Source organism: Venustampulla echinocandica (genome assembly GCF_003357145.1).
Source record: "Venustampulla echinocandica strain BP 5553 chromosome Unknown scaffold_13, whole genome shotgun sequence".
NCBI classification, from domain to species: domain Eukaryota; kingdom Fungi; phylum Ascomycota; class Leotiomycetes; order Helotiales; family Pleuroascaceae; genus Venustampulla; species Venustampulla echinocandica.
In genome coordinates, this window is record NW_022474218.1 from 163088 (window position 1) to 186764 (window position 23677).

General features: G+C 48.0%; 7 protein-coding genes across 7 annotated transcripts in view; 3 read left to right on the forward strand and 4 right to left on the reverse strand.

Annotated features, from left to right (window-relative positions):
* The window catches only part of BP5553_10039 (uncharacterized protein), a gene marked incomplete at both ends in the record, with an annotated part of 3338 nt that extends 3047 nt beyond the window's left edge, over positions 1-291 (forward strand). Inside the window, one exon of the mRNA XM_032018662.1 lies at positions 7-291. Within this exon, the coding sequence (XP_031865070.1) occupies positions 7-291 (285 nt within the window). The remainder of the gene's footprint in view (positions 1-6) is intronic.
* A 442-nt stretch (positions 292-733) lies between these two features.
* On the reverse strand, positions 734-2183 carry BP5553_10040 (Di-copper centre-containing; the record flags this gene model as incomplete). Its single annotated transcript, XM_032018663.1, has 5 exons — positions 734-920; positions 971-1163; positions 1227-1716; positions 1766-1874; positions 1927-2183. 5 exons carry the CDS (start codon positions 2181-2183, stop codon positions 734-736), a joined length of 1236 nt encoding a protein of 411 aa, XP_031865071.1.
* Positions 2184-5065: 2882 nt separating this feature from the next.
* Positions 5066-7039, forward strand: BP5553_10041 (uncharacterized protein; the record flags this gene model as incomplete). The annotated part of the gene is made up of 6 exons (XM_032018664.1): positions 5066-5193; positions 5489-5536; positions 5645-6114; positions 6192-6302; positions 6374-6491; positions 6550-7039. 6 exons carry the CDS (start codon positions 5066-5068, stop codon positions 7037-7039), a joined length of 1365 nt encoding a protein of 454 aa, XP_031865072.1.
* Positions 7040-11190: 4151 nt separating this feature from the next.
* BP5553_10042 (Uncharacterized protein) lies at positions 11191-11577 on the reverse strand (the record flags this gene model as incomplete). Its single annotated transcript, XM_032018665.1, has 1 exon — positions 11191-11577. One exon carries the CDS (start codon positions 11575-11577, stop codon positions 11191-11193), a length of 387 nt encoding a protein of 128 aa, XP_031865073.1.
* Positions 11578-12205: 628 nt separating this feature from the next.
* BP5553_10043 (Serine phosphatase) lies at positions 12206-13638 on the forward strand (the record flags this gene model as incomplete). The annotated part of the gene is made up of 4 exons (XM_032018666.1): positions 12206-12222; positions 12279-12402; positions 12460-12550; positions 12596-13638. 4 exons carry the CDS (start codon positions 12206-12208, stop codon positions 13636-13638), a joined length of 1275 nt encoding a protein of 424 aa, XP_031865074.1.
* Positions 13639-14115: 477 nt separating this feature from the next.
* On the reverse strand, positions 14116-16624 carry BP5553_10044 (uncharacterized protein; the record flags this gene model as incomplete). Its single annotated transcript, XM_032018667.1, has 6 exons — positions 14116-14554; positions 14611-14857; positions 14925-15412; positions 15979-16043; positions 16104-16222; positions 16279-16624. The coding sequence occupies 6 exons, from the start codon at positions 16622-16624 to the stop codon at positions 14116-14118; spliced, it is 1704 nt and encodes a 567-aa protein (XP_031865075.1).
* Positions 16625-19166: 2542 nt separating this feature from the next.
* Positions 19167-23202, reverse strand: BP5553_10045 (uncharacterized protein; the record flags this gene model as incomplete). Its single annotated transcript, XM_032018668.1, has 5 exons — positions 19167-19588; positions 19651-20497; positions 20556-21680; positions 22542-22600; positions 22689-23202. The coding sequence occupies 5 exons, from the start codon at positions 23200-23202 to the stop codon at positions 19167-19169; spliced, it is 2967 nt and encodes a 988-aa protein (XP_031865076.1).
* Between the last annotated feature and the right edge of the window lie 475 nt (positions 23203-23677).

The following is a 23677-nucleotide window of genomic DNA, read 5'->3' on the forward strand; positions in this document are numbered from 1 at the left end:
GTACAGTTACTTCTCGAGAAGGGGGCGGACGTCAACGCTTCATATAACTATAGCGAGACGGCGCTATATAGAGCGGCTTTCTCTGGGCACACAGCAATAGTACAGTTGCTTCTCGAGAAGGGGGCGGATGTCAACGCTTTGTGTAAAGATGGGAAGACGGCGCTACATGGAGCGGCTTGGAGCGGGCACACAGCCATAGTACAGTTGCTTCTAGAGAACGGGGCGGATATTAAGAGTCTCGACAATAATCCTGAACTGCGCGACTATTGTATATCTTTAGCCAAGTCCTAACTTCGAGGTTTATACTTGATAAACATACCACGTGGCTACCTTATTACCTTCTACCTCTATTGCTCGAGATACTGTATTAATTAGAAGACCGATAATAATTCGCGGTTTGAATCTGCTCTTTGGCTTTGTGTTTTAGTACCTTCAAATTATGTTGAAGGGGGTTGGTTCTTAAGGATAGCTATTAGCGACACGATAAGTGGAACATATAATCAGCCACGAAAGATAAATAGAAAGTTTCAACATGATTATGAGAATACGATCTTGTTATTAGGTTGCCAAATGCATATATGCGTGTCTAAATGCAGCATTATATACACCAAGCTAAAGAATGTTCCACCCGTATGTTCTCGAGATGTTTTGATATTTATAAAGTCCATTCACGTCAAGACAATCCATCATTACTTTTTTGAAAGGCAAGTCTAAACTCCAGCGCTATGTCCGCTCACAAGTAAATGTAGCAGAAGGGGCCCTTGGTGGTGCTCATGATATCACGCATAGCTAAGGTCGTTCCTCCAGCATATCCGGTGTTGATGGTGAAGTCCAGAGTGGTGTCCTCGGATGGTGGGATGTTGAGAAGGGTGTTGGTTCCTGCGAGAGCGAAGGTGCGCGTCGCGGGGCTAAGAGCTTGCCTGAAAGATGTTAGATGTGGGTGTGGATGTTAGGTATAGCGAAGACTTACCAGAGGGTCCAGAGACGGTCAACTTGGGCGTGGTGAAGATAGAAAGCGGGGTCTCCGGGAGAGACGAAGAGATCTCCACCTGGGTCACCACCGATGGTGTAGTGACCGCCTCCGTGAGGGCCGATGGTGTTCTCTCCTGGAGTACCTTGCAGCTCCAATTGGAAGGATGCAATGTCACCCTTCAACAGGGCCTCTACAAAACAAAGCGGAGTCAGCGATGTTCCATATTCATCTCCCGTGATGTGGGGTTACTTACTCAGGACAAGGGCATAGTTGGTGTACTTGGTGGCAATGGCGGGACCGACATCTCTCTTCAAGCATCTCGGGTTATATCCCAAGCCGTTTTCAGGGCCGGTAGTCGAGTTGGCCAACCCGATAGGACCAAGGTTGACAGCCATGTTCTTGAACGGGCCGTTCTCGACGCATCCTCCACCGAGGCCTGGTGCCAGGTAGATGGGCTCGGATCCAAGGCCATCGAACGCAGGCAGGAGCGTGATTCCTTCATGACCAGGGATGAGCTTTCCATTTCCACCCATGGAATAGGCGTCTCCGTTGAAGATCGGCGAGTTCTGGGGAGCGCTCGCATACTTTGGCCAGTCCCAGTAGGGAATTGGTCCCTTGTAGCCACATTCAGTGCGGAGTGCTTGCTCATACACGTGAACGTAGTACCTGTGCCACCCAAGGAAGGTACCACTGTAATGGATGAAAGGGGTTTGCTGAATGTGAGTTACGATGAAGTCATCGAACTAATTGAGATTAGCAAGTTTCCCTTTAAGACTGCTTTGGAGATCTTACTCTAGATCTGGCACCCGAGGAGACACTAGCGGGAGTTTTGTTTGGCTTGCTTTGCAAGCACTGGACCGCATCTGTGTAGGCCTTGCGGTCGGCTTTCGCCATGCTGCCACTACTCCATGTTAGGAATCCTGCGAAAACATTCTGGGGCACAGCAAACTTACAACTCCCGTCTGATCTGCAGGTTCTTGACTGTGCATGCGGGTGTTTGTCCACGCTTCTGCATTTGGGCTGCGTCGGCCTCAAGTGCAGCGAGCGTTGTGTCGAGCGCCTGCTGCTGCAGCTCATCCAGTTTTGCGGCGGCATCCTCCTCACTACCCCGAGCGACAATGGGGTCTGCAAGCCCAGCAGCTGGGGCGCCGATGACCGAGGGGAGAAGAGCGGCAAGACTAGCCAAGTAGGCTGCGGTGGAAAGTCTCATGATGGCGGCTTATTATTGATTCAGATATAGAGGTAGGCCGGTGGAGTGTATGAAGCACTTGCAGAACTTGGAGAAAAACGTGGCAACAGAGGGGCAGGAATGCAGATATAAAGAGATTCTCAAAAGCACAGAGATCGCCGGAAAGCCGGTCCCACACTGGCATTATACAGGCTTCCCACGAGAGCTCATAGATCTTAGTGGGCCATCCGTCCCAGCGGCCTGGGTTCCATAATCTAGCAATCTCGTTTTGATATAAGCAGACACTACTGTACTATACCGATAGTACGAAATATTGGAAGGCAGGAAGAGGCCCCAGCCTATTGTATCGGATCAATACTATCCCCCACTCCCGCAAAGGAGGGGGGGCTAGGTACAACCGTACAAATTGGAGTATTAAACGGAGTACAAACTGTACGTAGTAGATGTTCCTGAATACTAGGTTCAGAAACAGGGTCTAGCACTAACACAAGGATAGCACAAGGGCTATTATGGTTTTCCCACTGGTGACGGGGCCTTGTATTGGCCCGCCCACGCTACTGTAACCGTGGACAGCATTGGACCCTGAAAGGGACCCTGAATGAACCCGGAACTACAACCTTGTTTCCCCGTTCGCAACCAAGGGCAAGGCGAGACGAAGTGCGTTCTGTAGCAGTGTAGCCTGTACGGAGTGGGAATACCCTCGCAAACGACGTATTCCAGAGCAAGGTTGGTGGCAATGCGACGAGAAGAAGAGGAGAAGAGCAATGCTTGGTGAGCGGCACAATCAGCGCCCACGATCATCGCCACGTGGAGCGCTTGCCGCCATGATTTTGAGACCTGTTGCAGATCATGATCGTCCATGCCAGTGCCGAGTGCTCAGCGAATGTTCGACATTATCATTGCCTTTCGTAATCAGCACGAAGTGTTGTTGAGCCTTAGTGTTGTTCTGTCGTAGCGATGCTGCCTGCTCAAGTGTGGAGGTGGAGGGATCTCCTTCGTAGCCTACTTGGGACTCGAGTAGTTCGTGCTACGCTGGGCTGTTAGCTGCACTAGAGTACGTAAGTAGTATTCCGCGACAGCCAGCGCCAGTAGCAATGCTAGATGCGTGAAGTTCGTAACGCAGCACTCTGTTTGCACTTTGCATGAGGACTCCGCGACGAGACCGTACATTGGCATATTGGCATGGGCCGGTGGAAGTGCTCGGTCCCGGAGCATGGGCTTGGTGCGGACAATTTCCAAGTATTATTGAAGCACCAGATATTGTATTCTTCTCGTTCCAGCCAACTGCCCGGGCCGGGCGAGACAAGCCCGGTGACTCTCGGAGAGGCCTGGTTCTGTGCTGGTGGAAGCTGAGGCCTGGTGTTCGAAAGCTGCTACCGTTAGCACGGCAATTGCTTATGTCTATGTCAACTATCAACACCAAGTCATGTCATAAAACCTCGGAATAGTAACAGGCCATCCAGGGGCTCATTTCATGCCCACCGCCCACCGCCCCAGGGGTAAGGTAACGTAGCTTACGCTGCGCGCCGTCGGTCGTCCCCGGTGGGACCATGGACGGAGAAACTGGACGAACAGGAGGTACGTAGGTACAAGTGCAACACATTTACGTAGGTACAGGTGCAACACATTGCTCAATTACTACGTACGAAATACGAAAATACTGTATCATACGATACGGAGTATCGGGCAATCTGCACAGACGAACCATACCATCTCCAAATAATAAGCGTTGGCCCGAAATGTTTCTGTCCGGGGGCGAACGGCTTCTCGGGTGGTAATCTAATTAACTTTTTCCAGCGGGAATCGGGATTCACAAATAGAACACTACTACGCTACTCTCCACTACAAACACCACTACTTACTACTACTACTGCTAAGTACTTACGACCAACAAAAAAAACCCACACAAAACTACTCACGCAAGCCGCAATCGCAATTGCAAGCTGCGGCAGCCATTGGCATGGGCCGACGCCCGCTCTTGTATCTCCAGCAACCTTCCCGTGTTCTCCGTACAGTATGTCTCATCGCTCGACGCTTGTTTCTCTCTTTCGCAAAGATTCCCCAATTCCCCAGTTCCTGCGCTTCCGAGCTTCTGGCTCGTGGGGAGGCGGAGCTGCCATTCGGTTCGTCTGGACGGTACTTCGCACCCCCTGCGCGGACGCCGGAGTATCGTCTGTCTCGTCGCATGGATGGATCGGTATGCGGAGTAGGGTCTCCAAACAAGCAGGTAATTGCTGTCCTGGGGCGCCGGTTTCCGCTGTTTTGGCTGTCAAACCTCATACTCGGTAGAGTCTATATCAGAGAGTCTATACATATTGTACCACGTCGTACGGACAAGGCCCAATAATGCTCAATGCTACCGTCGTACTAAGCGGTACAGACGGTCCTGTGCAGTACCGCGCCAGCCCACCATCCCCACGGCTGTAGTTCCGATCCAAGTCGCGAGTACTACGGGTTCCAGTGTAGAGTCTCTTTCCCACAAGGAAATGCCTGCTGCGTCTGAGTCGTACTGTTCTATGTACAGTACAGTACCGGGACAGGGCAGATAGGTCGAAGTAGGCTGCGGCCTGATTTTTACTGCCCGCTGTGGTGGTGTATGGGGTATGTCTCTGTTTATACTGCGCTAGGCACTGGTACTGCAGAGTATCAACTCTGCGGTACGAGGCTCTCCCCCACTCTGTAAATCTTCCGTGAAAGCCACCACTTTGCTTATACTCCGTAGCAGAGCTGTAGCTTCCCGCCACCGCGCAAGCCCCTGGTCATGATTCTATCCACTTACAGCTAAGTAATGGTGTGCCTCGTATATAGTGCTCTAGGTACAGTAACTACAAAACCACTGCCTTTCTTAACCCTTTTCTGCTAAGAGCTGACCTGCGTGCAGCTATACCGAATGTGTTAGTCTAATGCTACACGCTAGGTCCACTACCGGGACTGTCGGCGGCGCAGTAGCACAAGTATCCAACTACCAGTTCTACGCCGGCGTCGAAGAACGGGCTAGTATGGAGAGGCTGGTCAGCCTCTCAGATGAGCCGTATGCACCGGCCAAGACAGTTCCATCTCAAGGGCGAAGTTTCGGTCGTTTTGAAGGTGGACATTTTAAAATTTGGTAGTGGCGTATGCAGACTGGCCGGGCAGCCAGGCACAGCGAGTGTCGTCTCCCTTCCAGAGTTGTGGCGAGTGTCTGAAAAAGGAAGTTGGAACTTCGAGGTCCCCCTCCAAGGACAAGCCTTGTTCATGCCAGGTCCGATTTCCTCTTGCCCTTACCACGCATAGTAGCACTGTTTGGCCTGTCATTATCGTTTGTATCATAACTTCATAACTTCAAGAACCCCCCTCCCTTCCCCCCCCTTCAAGAGTCTCCCTGGATCCGTCATGTCAGCCAACTTCCGCTGATACCACTGACGATGAATTGGCCTGGTGAAGTTTAATGAACATTACGAAGTAAAAAACTCTTATTACCAGGACCATATCGAATCCTTCAGCACTACCTGGGCAATGGAAGGACCTCCACCTGCGCCAGGCTTTGGCCAGCCGGATGTCAATCACAATGTCGCCATCAACAGTGCTGTGGCGGTGACTACCTGCGTCGCCCTCCTTGCTGTTGGTGTGAGGATGTGGGTTCGGATTTCCATGGTTCGCTCGGTGGGATGGGACGATTACTGGATTCTTGCCGCGATGGCTCTGTCATTCTCGGGTTGGATGGTGACAATTCCTTCTGTCACTTACGGTGCTGGGCGTCATACCTTCTATATCCTCCAGGCCGTGGGGCCGGAAAAGATGAAGACTGGACTGAAGCTCAATTTCGCGGCCCAAATCATCTACGTCTTTGCGATCGCTGCTATCAAAGTCAGCATTGGACTGTTCTTGCTTCGCTTTACTTCCTCGAAGGCTTACAAAATACTCATCTACTCCATTCTTGGCTTTTTGGCGTTCTATACAATTGCTGGAACGGGTGAGTGCTGATCTCCGATGAATAGCGATGATCTTCCCCCTTTTGAGAGTTTTCTAAGGCTGAATCTGTATCATTAGCATCGTTGATGGCACAATGCACACCGTTCGACGCTCACTTTGATTTCACTATCCCGGGGGCAGTTTGTTACCCAGTAAAGGTGTCGCAAGCCTTGGCATATACCAATGCAGGTATGTCTCAAAAAAAGAAAACTATTTCTCCGAACCGTGTATTCTGGAAGCCAGACTGCTGACCATCCCAGCCTGTGGAATCTTCACCGATGTCGTCTTCGCCCTCTTGCCTATTCCGCTACTCTGGAAGTTGCAGATAAATAGGCGTGTCAAGACCTCAATTGTTGGCATCCTGTCGCTCGGTATCTTGTCGGTTCTCCCTTCTCTCTGACTGCAGAAATACCAACTAATGCCTCTGGTAATCTAGTGCCGCAACTGCTTCCGTAGTTAAGACGTATTACGTGACCAGCTATGGAAAATTTGGAGATTTCCTCTGGGACAGCACATACCTCACGATCTGGATGACAACTGAATGCAACGTGGGAATTCTCGCGGCGTCTATCCCGGCTATGAAGCCTCTCTTCAAGGTCGTTCTCGGCTCAACCTACGGTACCGGCTACCTGGGAGGACCAAATTCCCGGTACAACAAAGGGTATGCACAACATGCTTCGACTGGGCGCAACACGGAGGGGGATGGCGGTTTTAACTTCGAGCTGCGCGAAAACCAGAACTCTACTGCAATTACGACTCAAGAGCGAAGGGGCCGGGATAAGTTCGACCCAGACAACATTTCCGAAGACAGCATTCTGCCTCTACAATCAAATTCTACGCTCGACCAGAAGGGAATCATGAAGACGACGCAGGTGTTTATCCAGACGGATGATACGAAGCCGAGGAGCATCGAGGATCGGGTCTAGGCCTCGCGCCCAACTTCAATCTCTACAATTTAATATATGTACCAAATTGGGCCGGCACGGAGTATGAGGGCAGCGCAAAAGTTGGAATGGGGGTGGCAAAAAGGCGCTTTGTATATATAAATTATGTGTACGCTTACAGTTCATTATTGCGATGTCTGGGTCAAACCTTTTACACCGGCGAAATGTACCCTATACCCAGGAGGCGGAAATAGTCAGTCTAGTCTAGTTCAATTCAAATTTACAGTTCTATTTCCATAGAGCAGATGAATTAGCTATCTCTCCAGATATGGTGCGAGGCCAAGGTAGTAGCTGCTTTGCTATTCCTATCTAATTATCTACCTATCTAATGATGTTTGCCTTTTGCCTTTGCCTCACGTATACCATCCATCTCTGGAGTGCAGTACCCCACCATGGCTAGCCAGACCGCTGGAATCGCAGCAGCAAAGAGACCCTGCTATTCAGTCTCCGGGCAATTTCAAAGAGGAAGGAGTTACGTTACGCCCCGCATATTATGATTATTCATGTGCGTGCCTGAATTTGCTACGCCGCCTTGGCTCACACATGTCGTCTCCGACCCCTGAAGCGCGAAGCGACGGATCCAGAGCCGGGAGCAGCTCCGGAGCGATCCTGGTGGGACCCAAGGCCGCGCTAGCCTCGGGCGGCTCGGGTGGGGAGACACTGCGACGGAGAGTGGGGGTGGCTTCGGGGGAGATCGCGCGATTTACTGGGCGATTGGCGATTGGGGGTGGAACTTAGCACAAGCCTAAACTTAACCTTAATGCACAGAAGTAACAAGCGCGTATTCGGTACTCAGGGTAGTACCGCCATACTGCCGTACTCTAATGTACATGTACATACGTGTACCTAGGTGTCTGGCCACATCGCTTGCTAGTGCATTCCAGTCTGCACCGGGGAATTAATCTTCAACCCAGTCCGTGGGACGATTTTTGTTTGCTTTTTTGTATCCAATACATGAGCCCGGTACGGAGTAACTATTCAGCAGCGCTAGATGCTATCTGGGTGTCTACCTCGTATTTGTACTCTGCATCGGCGGGGATTGATTGTGGGGTTCTCCTCAGGTCCCACAATCACAGGGATAGACATTGGCTTATTCTCGAAGCATTGAAGATTTTGATAGTCTCTTCTCTATCTATTTTGCTTTTCCCTTACTGTCTGGTATCATGTGAGGCCCAATGGCAACGTTGGGTGTGGTTTAAGCGATGGTCAATACTTACCTATGCAAACATCTAGACCGGCCTAGAGTAGGCACTTAGTTTAGTGCTTTACGTGGTAAGGATTATTTGCCTCTCAAGAACAATTTTCTCCGAGTCGTTTCATGTTTTCATGGTACATACCTTCATGTGAAATTGGGCAGTCACATGACCGAGTCCCGCCCAGGCACGGAGTACAAGGGTCGGCATGAACACTGAGTCCAGGCACCTTACATAATGTACCTGCGGTATTATTACCTCACACAACTGTATTTCGGCCTGTTTGTCTCGGTCCGTTTCAACCTCATGCCAGTCGAAATAAAGCGACTAGTAACTCAAGAGGGAACTAGAGCCGTCACTATTGCCATCGCCCTCCAAGGAGTGTATTCCAGCTAGTACAGTACGGACCGTGAGTCTTATGTGACCCTTCAGCGCATTGTTAAGGGCTTGAATGTCGTTAAAAGTCCCGCAAATTGATATTGAGGACCTCGATTTGGAACAGCTCGAGTATCCGTCCGAGGAGCCACAAAAGCCTGCTAGCGACGTCTTTGCCTCGGTGTTATATGTACTCCTTCGGAGTAACACGCATCTTTGATACATTCTTAAGCAGAATCAATACAATTTAGGAGGCGATAATAACGAAGTTTTATATTCACGTAAATATCATGCATTGCCATTGCCCTTTCCGCTGTCACTTGATAATTGGATGAACCGAAACCGATGATTTCAGGGTTGAGATCGATCGGATTGCGATTTGCTGACAGGGTTGATGTTGATCAGAAACAAATCCGGTCGGAGGTCTGGGGCACCAGAAAAGAAGCTCGATTTGATGGACGAAGGAGATGAACTTGATATTGGCTAAATTCAATGTGTTGGCCTGAAGGCCGCAAGGATGCCCTAGACAAGCTAAAACATTTCTCTACCTTTGGCCGTCAAGTTTGTTTCCAAATAAACCGATGGTCACATGCAAAAGATTCAAATTGCAAGTCAGGTGATTAATGATCACGTGGTCTATAACCTTTGCACATATACCTATTCAGGCCCTAGTAGGCCTTTATTTCTTCCCCTTATCTTCTCGTTAGTTTAATATCTTCGTGTATACAGTATTGTTAACTGCCTTTCTCTAGTTTCATGACATACCTGCCTTCCCTATGCTGGGCAGTTCTTGGGTTTGCACGTGATTCTTGGCTTACTGGTTACAAGGATTGTATTCCTCTTTGCCTCTCACAATACTATTCTACAGGTTCTGATATAGCCTGAATATACTTGTTACTGGTTAAAGGCAGACCGAAACAACTGGCCGCTTCACTTTATTCTCACAATATACGCTAATGCTCCTAACAGGCATGAGCTTCAATTAGCTTGATCATCCGTTTTACTTCCATTTATTATTACTCTGAGATAATACCTTGGTGAACCAGAACTCTAGTCTGACTGGGGTCACTGCATTTCATTTATTTTATCATATTATTTATTTCCATGCTTGTCAATATATACAGATTTTCACCTACGGAGATACAATCTATGAGAATAATAATAGCACTAGTTGGTCCGTTGTGAGGCGTTACTAGTAACTACTACTTATCCTATTGAGGTGTAATGGGAAGGGAAGTTGAGCTTGAATAGTATAAGTTTTGTTCTCATCTGGGGGCTCCCTGGCTAGTGTTATCTATTACTTTACTTATGGGCTGTACGCCCGTATGAGACTAGACAAATCAATCGACTCAATAGTTTGTAATTCTGTCAGCCAACTTGAATTATATATATCAACCACACTTTGCTATTTTTATTTAAAGGAGGAGGTAACCAAAGACAATCGCACTTTTTACGTCCTCTTGAGCCCTCCAAACCCTCAATAGGTCCTTAAGATATAGATCATGTCGTTAACTCAGTACCAAATTATTGGAATATGATGTTTGGTCACCAACAACACACAATCGACTAAATATACCTCTAGCTGCAACGCACAATGGTCGAAACAGCGATATCTCGGTTATCATATACTTTTAAGCACCTATCTGCCCTACAGGCACCTCTTTATCTTCTCTTCTCTTTAGACGACCACATATTATATCATATAGAGAGATTAATTCCCCTCCATCAACCGTCCTCATTGCTGTGACACTAAAGAATTCGGCTTGCTCCGAACATAGATAAGTCTCTGATTATACTTCTGCCTAGAATATAACCTTCAGCTCTCACTCATTTACTATAATCAAGATCTAAGGTAGATTTATGAAGCCGAAGGTCTGAAGGTCTGAAAGGAAATTTTAGGATGCTAATAGGACAATGAGCACAACCAAAATCCTCATCATGCCTTCTACCATCAGTTCTTCTTTCACAATCTCCTCATAAATAATTGACGTCTCGACAATTAGCTCACTCCTGTCTATAGCGCATCAGCTCCTCTCATGGCCGACCAAATCACAGGGATATAACAAGATAGTCAGGTGCATTGGTAAAATACTAGTTAAAGTAGAGTTTATAATTCTACATATAATACAAGACGTAAATGCAATGGTGCCAGTTCGGTAATATACGAGCCACGATATCCTCTCTATCTCCAGCAGCGAAAGGGACATCACAAATAGATGGAAATTCCGAGGGAAAAGACGCCAATTGGGGATAGGATGTTGTCCCTCCCGGAGTATAGTGCTTCAATCTGACATGTGATTTCATAGATTTCCTGGATGATGAAACGAGGTCGAGGATTGGCCCATGGTAGATTTATTGTACAAGATTTCCAAGGCTTGAAGAGGCGCTGAGGTAGTGGAAGGTAGATGGGAGGCTTGAACGCGGGGTTAGAGCGAGTATCGGATGTAATATTCGTGGTGTATTAGGTTGAGCTGTGGACTTTATTGTTGCCAGGGTTTAACACGTTGCCGGGCCCTGGATGGAGATTGATTGATATCAGCGAAGATATTTGTTTGTTGTATTTTATTATGGCGGTCGTGGGGGTGAGTTCCCATCACTACTCGAGTTTTGGAACCCTAATATGTTGCCCACCAATCCTCCAGGTTTCGGCACAGGACACTCCCTCTTATGCTTCTTCGATATCATCGTAGTCTCAACTGTATCCTCGGAATCCTCGCTACTCTCCTCCGTCGATGGTTTGTCCTTCAATGGCTCTGATTTCTCTCCCTCGCATTTCCGCCGTCTTCGCCTTCTAGGTGCGGTCCCATCTGGCCTCTGTCCATCCGCATAGGCTATTCTAGGAGCCGGACATGGTAATGCATGCGGTAAAGCAACGACAAAAAAGCTGGCGAATACTGTTGTTGCGAATAATGAGGAGGTGAGTCGACTTCGGGGGTGGAGACGGGGTGGCATGATGTTTTCGGATCCCCTTCGGCAGGAGAGAGAGCCAATTGCCCCTGTACGTTGTCAGCAATTGCATGGTAAATAGCAACCAATATTTCTGATCCAGTTACTAACCTGCCGTATGAGGGGGGGGATTGGGGAGTTGAAGGGGGGAGTGACGTTAATGACGTTTGATGAAGTGGGACGTTCGCGAATTATTTCCAAAAGCTCAAGGTTGAAGTGTTGCTTAATCCGGCTAGCTCAAAGTCGCGCGTCACTCTCGGCGCGGCTTTTAACGACGGAAACTCGATAATAAGTGATAGGGAAAGCTTGAGCATCATCGGAATACACCCATAACCTGAGATATTATTGAAATTTATGCTGCCAACATCCTCGATGCCCCTCTTTCTCTAGTATTATTTCTTCGTGCTCGGGCTCCTATCACCAACAGCGACCTTTTCTCAAACGCATCCACCTCAGCTACAGGATCCGATTAGATTTTCCCGACGTCTTCGCCCCCACCAGCACTACTCGATGCGCCCACTGCTTTAAGAACCCAGAATTACAAAGATATCTCCCAAGATAAAGCCCGGCTACTGCGTTTAAAGCATACAAGCCGCTGCCCTCGTGTGGACTCCTCGCTCTACGCGCAACCAAGATGAGTGACTTGGATAGGTACTGCTTTGCGCAACCTCGGTCAGGATCGAGTTTTAAGCTAAGAATAACTGTAGAGCGATTGCACAACTGCGAGCATGCCGACCTATTCCCGAAGCGCAAGTTCGAGAGCTATGCCATAAGGCAAGAGAACTGTTGATTGAGGAGGGAAACGTGGTTACCGTGAAGGCTCCGGTCACAGTACGACTTCGCCAATCCTATGTCAATATATCTACATATGCTGATAAAGCTTTCTAGATCTGCGGGGATATCCATGGGCAATTTCACGATTTGATGGAGTTATTTCGCGTTGGAGGTGACGTGCCAGATACCAACTACCTATTCATGGGTACGTTTTCCTAATCAACCTCGGAGCCACGACTAATGTACCCAGGCGATTTCGTCGACCGAGGTTTCTACTCCCTAGAATCGTTCCTCCTTCTTCTGTGCCTCAAAGTACGATACCCCGACCGAATGACCTTAATACGAGGTAACCACGAATCAAGACAAATCACAACAGTTTATGGCTTTTACGACGAATGTTTACGGAAATATGGGAGCGCAAACGTATGGCGATATTGCTGCGAGGTTTTCGATTACCTCGCACTAGGAGCCATAGTTTTAGGGGCATCGACGGCACTTGAGCCATCTAAACAAAATGTACCAGCGAGTGCTGCATCGACACAAGATGATGTGGATTCAGATATTGAAATAGAGGTCTTGAGTCACGATGGATCGATAATACAGAAATTCCCACGAGGGAAAGCCAGGGGTCTTATCGGACAAAATAATTCCGCAGCAAAGAGATCATCATCGCCCGCGGCAAAGACTGGTCCACCAGGGACAGGAGCCTCTGGTTGGAGCAGAGGCTCCACAGGGAGCAGCAGCGGCGCTGTGCTCTGTGTCCACGGCGGCCTCTCCCCTTTAATTGACGGCGTTGACAAGATTCGCCTCCTTGACCGCAAACAAGAAGTTCCCCATGAAGGGGCAATGTGCGATCTCCTCTGGTCTGACCCTGACGAAATTGACGGCTGGGGCCTCTCCCCCCGCGGGGCAGGCTTCCTCTTCGGCGCCGACATTGTCAAGGTCTTCAACCACGCCAACGATCTCTCCATGATCGCGCGTGCCCATCAACTTGTTATGGAAGGCTTCAAGGAGATGTTCGACAACAGCATTGTCACAGTCTGGTCGGCGCCCAATTACTGCTATCGTTGCGGCAATGTAGCTGCGATCCTAGAGCTGGGCGAAGACGGTATGGGTGAGAGTGCCCACGCTCGCAGCAATGGCGACGTGAATAGGAGTGACGGAGGTATCATGAAGGAGAATGAAAGGGTGTTATTGGCCGGCCCTGCGAGGAGATATCGGGTTTTCCAAGCCGCGCCACAGGATTCAAGAGGCATGCCGGCCAAGAAGCCGGTTGCTGACTATTTCCTTTAGTGGCTATGATTTGATGTTTATGATCTGCTAGGATGGGATGAAACTGGGAAATGAGAATGTGTTTAATATGGCTCCCTGCCGATATGGACATATGGAGTTGGGCGTCGAACAGCCTCGCTTTCATAGGCGTGTAACATAGACGGTGTTCATAGAACCGCTGCTATATACTTCGTGTTATACTACAATTCGACTACTCTAACAGGTGAAATATTAAGGGCGTAACGGCCGAGAGTAAAAGTGAAGACAATATAAAATGCAAAAGCAGATTGGGGACATGGCAGAATAGGCTGGCAAACAGTACTGTACGCATCACATTTTAAGTATATAGCAAAGGCAAGCAACCCCTCTGATGGAACACAGTAGCAAAGGCTGATCAGGTAAACAGGCAGGTCATCCGAGTAAACAGACTCTCTCGCCAACTCACGACCTGCAATAGCTGAAACATAAAGACTTTACGTCACCTCGCCATTCTCGCCCTCAATCCTTCGCTATATTCGCCAACAGCCTGTCCAACTCCTTTTCAACATCCACCACGCCTGCATCATCGCGACTAATCCCTGGATTCTTAGCGAGGAAGAGCTCGAGCTCCCTCCTCGCTCCCTCCACATTCGCCTTCGCCCGCTTGCAAAACCTCTCCGCAAATTTCCTATGTACAGTCAGAGCATTATGCGACATCTCGAAGAACGTGCGCTCCGTCGAACTCTCAACTAGCTTCGCAACATCCATCTTAGAAGTGTTCTTCCTCTCCTTTTCCGCGAGAACAGCTACGAAGTAGGCCTTGTCTTGCGCCAAGTTGAGATAGGTATACTCTGCAGGTAAATCAGGTGGAGCGGCACCAGGGATATGGTCAATTAGCTTAGGGAAAACAGCCCACTTCTGAAGCGGCTGGGCAGACATGAGGTTCCAGTCTATTAACCTAATTCAAGATTGCTAAGCTCAGCGTTTGCGACCCTAAGGGTAGAGTTAGCTTACCCTGTGATCTTCCAATCCTTGTCGGCAATAATATTTGTACTGTGGAGATCTGGATGAATAGCTGCCCAGTAGCTAGTGTTATGTTCAGGGACAACATATTGAGCGACCATGGACCGTTGAATAAGATTATCAATCACTATTGAGGTCTTTTTCTGACGTAGATGACGTCGAAGTGCTCTGTCTATACTTTCAGTCAACCAGACTACAGTTGAGACTGGAGTATTTTTAGGTGTGCCGTCGGGTACACCTGCTCTATGTCAGCGCTATGAAAGACCATAGGGGTAGTGAAATATTTGAGATAGTAGCGATCATACCATATAAGTAAATCCCCCCATCAATAGGCTTGTTTGACAACATCTCCAGCATTATGTCGGCGATCTGTTCCAGAACCCGATGCCTCGCTGAAATAGACGGCTCGCTCAAACTCCATGGCTGCATGTGGCTACCATCCATCCAATCCATCAATATATACGCAACTTCCACCGGGTTTTCTTGTTCGGCACCAGCGTCGACATAGTCGTGAACCCGAGGTGCCGGGATCCTAGGATGGTTGCGTGCGATGAACTCAAGCGGTCGCACGGAAATTTCATAGAAGGGCCACTGCTGCTCAAACGGAATCTTAGCCGCCCAGGACTTGCCTTCGCTGGGAAAGTTAATTCTTAGAATGGCCTGGTCATCCCTCATGATAGGGTCACCAACGAAGTCGCACTCCAGTCCATTCGCAAGTGAGGTCGCTCTTCGTAACAAGGCAGTCTTGTTGACTTTGCTTAGAACGTCCATCTCAGAATCCATAAGTGAGGTACTTGAAAAGTTAGATGGGCGAGCTCAGTTGTGCAAGAACTTTCGAAATGAAAATAGCAGAAGCTGAAAGAACAAACATGTCCCGATGATAGAACAAAGAGGTCCCGACTTCAACACGCCACTTGAATCTTTGATCACGCATTCATATATCATACAACAATACAACCAACTGTTGGTATAGCTGTATGTGACTCATTGGTACTCCCAAAAGCGCCGCCCCGGAACATGCCGTTCTGTTCCGGTCTCAGAAAGAGTTACTGTAGCATAGCCAGTCGATGGTTATCACTCTGTGAAGCAGCTGCAGTTGTGCGAAAGTCATATGAAGTTCAACACCCTCATTTCTAGCCCGAACCTTGGAAACAGATTATATTGACCAATTGGAATATATCACTATACTAGTCTCGGTACTTCTCAGGGTCTCCATCGCTAAAATCTCCAGCGTACTTCAACGTCTCTTCAACAATGCTCTCTTATTTCCTACCCAAAAGACTATCGGAAATATTCATTCAAATGTAGTTAATATGCATATGAGTGGAATTTTTAGAGCATTTACAAACACGCTTCTACCTCATATATTCCGGTTCAAAAAACCACATTGTTTCGGTGCTATCCTCCCAGCCACCTTCCGCAACCTAAAAAGGAACAGTCAGTTTAGACATGGCGGACTTATATATCATAAGACCAACCCTTACCTGATCGGGAGAAAGGTTAATGTTTGCACGTCCCTCGGTGACTTCAAGAGCGCAGGTGAAACCGATGTGGGGGAACAACGAAGGCATATTGTCTGTTCGACCCCGGACTCTACCACAACCTGTAGGAACTCACATAAGAACGGGCCGATAGTATTGAAGTAAAAGCTGCTGTCACGACCAAGCGGAGAGAAGTAATATTCGTAAGGGATGAGTCCGCCGTTGCGAACAACCCATGCGCTAGGCAAGACCTTGCCTCCATTGTGACTATCCTCGCGGTCACTATTCCATGGGAGAGAGATATTGTTGAACTCGACAAGCTTCTCAGAGCCTTCTAGGTCAAAGTGTCTATGTAGGAGGCCGACTCCCAGCTTGGCTTCAAGTCCGTGTTTCTCGATCATAGGTTTGAAGACGTTGTCAACAAGGCCTTTCCCGCCCTTTATCATAAAAGAGTCTTGGGCCATGTGAAGCTCAGGGAGGGTATTGAACACACGGGTACTGTATGGTTGGAGAACTTGGGCCATTGTTGTGGAGAGAGTTGTGAGTTGAGATCGATGTAAGATGTTTTGGCAGCTCTGTGATTAAAATGGTAGACGGTATATCTCATGTTGACAGGTCTCTACCCAGCCTTTTAATACCCGTTCGCTGCTAGGGATAAAGTCGTCCGCCTCCTACAATTGCAAAATATAGCAGACCTCACATATCTCGCCTAACTTTGCCTGGATGAGAAGTTGTTTACCTCAAGCTCCCTACTATTATCGAACAAAGCCCGTGAGTTCATTGTCCTAGCATTAGAAGAATGCCTTTTACTGTACTCTGCATTACAAGCAAACAACTTCGTTCCTATGCCAATAACAAGTGTGCTGGGCTATGTTAGCGTCATTCCGTTGTCAGATTTCTACAAGAAAGCGCAGTGTCGGCGGCGAAAATTCCCCTTCTCAATCATATCACCAACATTACCAACAGCGGCATGCAATGCATCATATATCAAAAGCCTTCCTCCTCGATTGACACCTAATATCTAGAAGCGACAAAGCTACCGCAGTCGCTTTTGTACGCCACAGCACACCAACACTGGTACATGGGAGTGAACATCGACGCCCCCGCTTTCATCTATCCGTATTCCATCTCGACCCTTAAGCGTACATTGCTCTTTTGATCTTATTGCTAGATAGTTTTGCTCCTCGTCGACCCCTGGATTAGGGACTTTTCAGATGTACCCTTCGCCTGCTAAAAGTGACTCGCATTACAAGTCAAAAGATCCTCTCTAGGGTCTGGGGCTAACTTCAAGTCAATTTTAAGATGTCCTATTGAAAATAGTAGGGCTATGGTGACCCTGGCCTTACCATCGACAGCCACCAACACCTAGCTAATACCACAGCTCAAAATAAACGTAGATCCTCTAATCCTACGCCCAAGAAGACTCGCCACGCCTGCCTAGGTTTAGGTAACTAAAGAGATTTATTCGCATAAGGAGGGCGAGGCTGAAATTAGAGGTGTAGTTAAGTCCGAAGGGGGTGGGAGTGGACCTGTGAGATTGGGAGAGGACAAAGGCGAAGCCGAGAGTCGACGTTGGAGGGTTGAAGGGGTTGATACTGTTGGTGGAGTTTTCGTGGTTTGCCTGATGACTTTGGCCGCAGCTACTACGGTACTTCCTACCTCACCAGCTCGCTCTGGCAACACATTCCAATTCCGGCAGCTTTTCAACTCATTATGCCATTATGCCCTCCCATCTAAGAATTCCTCAAACCGCGGTCCAAATGATAGTCCGCTTACGTTCGAATTAAGGCTATCTCTGGAAAAACAAGAATACGTGGGAGGAGGTAACCGTCAGGATCTAGTCCAGCCCAATTGATAAGGAATGCCAAATCGATATTTCAGCATCAAGAGCGCACTCCAGGGGTTCGGCTTACAAGCAGCATATATGACTTGGAGTCCGTTTGGGCTATGCAAGAAATCATGGGAATAGGGAATCCGCATCTACGGATTGTGGCCGGATCCATGTCGAGCTGTTGGGAAACAAAGGGAGATGGTGACGGGCGTTTGCGTTTATTGATAGATTCCAAGTTTGATGTAGCCTTGTCACTACCTAAATCGGTGAAGTATACAGGGCCGGTGACGTTTCTATTGTGGTCCTTAACGGCGGTGAAAACCAAGCTCTCAGATTCTCAACCGGCCCGGAGCAGGGTCATTACGCAAATATCCACGCCACTGGAATCATTGCTTAATTTCATCGACGAAACGCCCAACTGGGGCGATCACTGCCTAACCATAAGTGACCAAAAATTAGTGCTCTTATGCATTCCATATTGTCTTTGACAAGGTAGCTATGGGAGGGCTGGTATTTTCCTGCTGTTGGTTACTGTTGGTGGCGTTGACGGTTCAAGTCTCGAGTCTCAACGACTATACAATAATCTCTGCATATACTTAGCTATTTTTACCTCTGAAAAATCTCTCGATACAGCGGCGCCTCAATCAGGTGATAAAGCCTCTCACCTGCTGGTTCCATGCAATCATCCCAGAGTCAACATTCAGGTCTCAAGCAGCTTCGCTAACAACAAAACCCGTGGGCACAGGTTGGAGGGTAAAGACACACCACTCTCTTCCTTTATCGCTTTCTCGGGCCGAGGTTTACTAGCACCCGGCAAAGGTCCTAACTCAGGAAGAACAAAAGCAGATCATGGGGAATCGTGGGAACGTCTGCGACACGTGTGCGGAACTGGGAGCCAACATGCGGGTCTTGTACAGACTTACTCGATCCTCTCTAGAAGACAATTTGACCTGAACCACTTAGTCAAGTGGTCGCCTGTTGTCTTCCTTAAACATCAAATCGCTTGTTTTGACTTATATGGGTTGGCAGGGGTGCGGGCCGGGCAGGCAGAATGGAGGCGGGAGGGAGGGCGACAGGCATATGGCTAGAGTTATATGGTCTATGCAAGTTGAAGTTGTCATATGGCTTTATTTACATTTGAGAATGGTCAAAGACTCTCTTCCTTTCCGTGTCTAGTAACATAATCAGTCCCTCGATATATCATAACTCCGAACTGAGCGGAGGTGGTCCTATTGCTATAACGCGCCTCCTTCGGGGACAGCGCCTATAGTTGCTTCAGGCGCGATAGGGAGAGTAACTTTACTTTTCAGCCTTTTCGGCTCAGGATTATTAACATCGCTGACCCGTCTCCGCTTCCGCTCCCTCAAAATCCTATGTTTGTCGTCGTCATTCGAAATTCCCAACTTGCGTACCAGCTGGATCTGTTGTGCAATTAAGGCTTCCCCCTTCTGTGCCCAGATAGCCTCCCTTTCCTCTTGAGTGGGAACCCTAGGCTGCGGTTTATGGAGTTCAGGTATTGGGCCAGGCCACCTTTTATCACCACTTGGTTCCACAATCTCTTCATTGCCCGCGCCTGGTGGGGTGTTCCTCATTAGTTCGGACTGCACGGCTATCCATTTGAGTTCTTCTTCTTCTGTAGCAAAAGGTACAGTCGGACCTATTCATAAGCTGTGTCAGTTTGGAGTGTCTCGTAGAACCAATATTGAAAGTGGGACATACTAGGCATTATACTGGGGATATCTTGAGGTGGAGGGGGTTGATAATTCTTCCATGCCTCCCACTGCTCATCATCAGGCTCTGGGCCTTCCCCTGCTGCCACCCTCTTCATCCTATCAATGATCATTGCATCCCACACTTCACCAGCCGTCTTGCCACAATGCTCCCATCCCGGAACCACTCTCATACTCTCCCAATCTCCTGGAGATTGTGGTTCGTTTGGTCCCTGGCCCAAAGTTCTGCCCCCGATACCCCACCAAAAGGCCACTTGATGACCAGGACATTCAATCACAGCAAACTTTGGCAGCGGCCCGGCAACGCGCCCTCTTTTCACTTCCTGGCCATTGACAATCAAAGTTCCACCATGGAGGTTAGTAACGAAGTATTTGGAATCACCCACATCATCCTTGAGACGATTGTCCAACCAATTAACTTCATCATAGGGGAGTAAGACATTATTCTTGTACCTTGGTTTCCATGGCATACCTTGGCGAGACGATATCTCGCGCTTTCTTTCTTGGTCCGGTGTAACCCACCAAGGATCACTTTCCTTCATTTCACGTTTCCCCGGCATATCCCAGTCAAAATCAAGAATTTCTTCATTCAGATGGCAAATTGGCTGATAGTTGCGAGCCAGGACCGAGTCCACCCGCCGTATGTCAAGAGGGAAAATCTTGGACTCGGCAGGTTTGCTTCGAATTTGAGATAGTCGTTCATCACTCGGATGAGGTTCCGATTCAGGGGGCCCTGTCGGCAGATTAAATATCGTTCCGGTCACTCCATCCCATCCTTTCTTCTTTCTGAAGAGACCATTTTCCGTTCGAATATAATTGATCGCCCATCGCAAGACCTAAAAACAGACTATCTGTGAGCATCCTTCTATTAGATTTCACAGATCTATCACGTACCGGATGGGGACTGTGTCTGCAATCAATACCACCATCCACCTCTAAATCGCTGCCCCTTAAAAAGGATTCAATATCCTTATCGTGCGTAACGTCCACCGTTTTCTCACCAACGCGCCGTGAAACCCAAACCGCGTTACTGATTAAATCATCAAAGCCCGTCTGCTTACATTCTATGAAGTTCTTCATCCCTAAGAAGCCACCGCTCCAGCCATCCCCATCCTCGACGTGTGAAGGCCATTCATCCTCATCCTCGTATGAGGGGGAAGGAGCCGGATTATCGAAATCATCGACTAGCTCCCATGCCGAGACTGTGCGCACCTCGGGCACAACCTCCTCCAACTCTTCATCTATCTCAACATATTTCTCCGCGTCATAGATTTCCACTTCATGTCCCGGCTCCGTGGTATCTTCCTTGACGTACTGGTATATGTCTGATTTCACCCACTTCTCAACCCCCTCAACCTTGACTTTTTTCATTAAGGGACGTCTACTGCCCCTTCTATACGTGATAACTCCTCCGGGCCTTGTTCTTAATCTTTTGATCATCCGTTTTACGGTAACATTTCGACCCGTCTTCTTCATGATCTTCCGCTCAGTGATAACCTCGGTGGTATTTCTCGCCTTCACCCATTTTGTCCCAGGGTCGGGCGAAGGCGGGTTATCACCTGCAAATGTTGTATAAACCTTCGGTATTTTCTGAGCAGTCTCTGGTGATTTTGAAGGATGAATCGTCTTTTTTTTGCGTCTCCTACTTTTCAACTCTTTTTCTCTACGCTCCAATTCCCCCTTCACCCACTCCTGATTCACTCTTCCTTCTATATAGTGATTGTTCCACACATCCCACGCGCGTTTCCAGCTGATCCAGATCTCTTTTCCCTTTACATTGCCGTGTTCCTCATAGAGGGAATACTTCAATTCAAAGAGTTGGTTGGGGCGGATATTCGGCGCGAAAGGGCTCGGAATTAGTGTTTCGGGGATGTAGACAGGTTGGAGGGAGCCAACTTGTTTGACGGTTTCGCTGATTGCGGGCGCGGATAGGAAAGGGCTGAAATCAAATTTCACGGGTTCGGCGGCCTTCTTATTCGGGGCGCCACCATATTTAATAGGCTCTTCCATTGGTAAAGTCTGGTAAATTTGTACGCTGCGATCTAAGACGATAATGCTGGTGTGTGTGTAATTGAGTGGACGAATAATTTTACACAGAAGGTAAGAATAATTTTTAGTAAAATGAAAAGACTGCGATTGAAAATAGAGAAAACAATGTGGCCCCGGGAGCAAAGGGGGGGTCGTCAGATAATGTTGGCGTTTGCATGAAAGAAAGGAAAAATGTGAGGAATGGAAAAAGTCCGGATTCGGTAATTTCTCTCGACAATAGGGGAATGAGTTCGGCAAGTTAGCAGAAATATTGCTACCTTGCGCCAAACAAAGACTTATATAATCCTATCACTTAGTATGTGTCGCACATTAGAATTCGAAATCGGCTTCAGTCCTGAACACTCTATGATTTTATTTAGCCCCACAATTCCAGTAAAGTAGCTATTATAGTTAGATAAATTCAATCCCTGCACTAAGTGACTTTATCACCTTAGTACATGTTCATTGAGCATACGCCGGGGTGTCTGTTTGTCTAAATAGCGCGCTCTCTGCAATTCTTTGAATATACCAAGGCCTGTCAAGTTAACATGTATCTGTATATATAGGAAGCTTCAATACTATAACGACTTCTCTTAATAATTCAAGTCAAAGCAGGTCGTCAAACTGTATATCTATATACTAGCCTATATAGAAAAATAATTGCAAATTATTATCCATTACCGCTACAGTAAGAATCACATGGTCCACCAGCCGTGCACTGAACTCTGTTATTGTCAAAGCAGCGTCTTCTTGTTCCAATAGCAGTATTGAACCATGAGTGCCACTATAAAGCAAAATAAGCAGACATCTGGTAGAGTAGAACGGGCACGGAAGGAGAGGGCATTTTCTTACCTCATACCCGTTCTTATCCGGTTGATCGAAATATTTGAAATTCCACCCCGTAAGACTTCCTTATGTTAGAAGTAGAGTTAGACACTGGTCTCTCTTTACTATAACAGGGGAGAGATATTCCATTTTGTGTTTTTGACTTCGACGTACCTAATCCACAGCAGGGATTAATAGCTCGCATAAGCGATTTTTGCCCCCAATCATAATTCGCCCACCCAGCACCATAAATATCATAATGTTGCAGAATAAATTTATACCAACCCTCACAGCTCTGCGTCGGCTTAGCCGGCGGAGGCCACGGCCGATTCTGGCGAAAGATGTCGATTTGGTACGTATATTTCCCCTGCACGCGCTTGCCGCCCTGCTTCCAGTTCATAGGGTTGTATCCGCCAACAGGGACATCGCAACCGTTGATAATAGAGCTCATAGCGTCGGTACAATTGTATTGATTGAAGCTAAACGCGCGATAGGACAGCGCTACGGTCATCGTGTACTCCTCGGGCGTATTGGGGTAGTAGGTTTTGGACCGTGTCCAGCCAATAGTAATTAGGGGTACCTTGTTGGCTATATCTTGGCAGAAATCGTCGATGTTGTTGTTTAGAGCTTCGGCGCTCGCGTAGGCCCTTGAGGTACCAAGGCTAGAGTAGCAGGTTTGAGTGTCCATAGTGGGACGTGGGTGCAGGATGAACAAGGCCACCGAAATGAGAATTGAAGTAAAAGCAACGGTGAAAAATCGTCGTACGACACTGTGTTGATCTCTTTGCCGCGGCGGTGCAATTTGAATATTGACTATAAGGGGAGTTCGCTCATTGGTCTCCATCTTCTCGTCCAGGCTTCTGTCGTTCAATGTACCGGCAGGAATAGTTCCGCCCAGCTAAGTTGATAGCATTCATGAAGATATCAGGCTCGTAGAATACAGTAGCAGGCTTACTTATCTTAAATCTCTACGTGACATCCCGCCTCCTAGCGGAGTTCGGCGCCAATGAGCATACGATGCCGCCACTTGAATCTAGCAAAATATACCGATTGCATATCCATATCAACCAGCGAAAGCGGACGCCCAAAAATAGTATTGGCGGCAGTTTCGTAGACTTAGTCTCGGCTTCTTTTCTCTTCCTCTTTTCTTCTCTTCTGCCGTC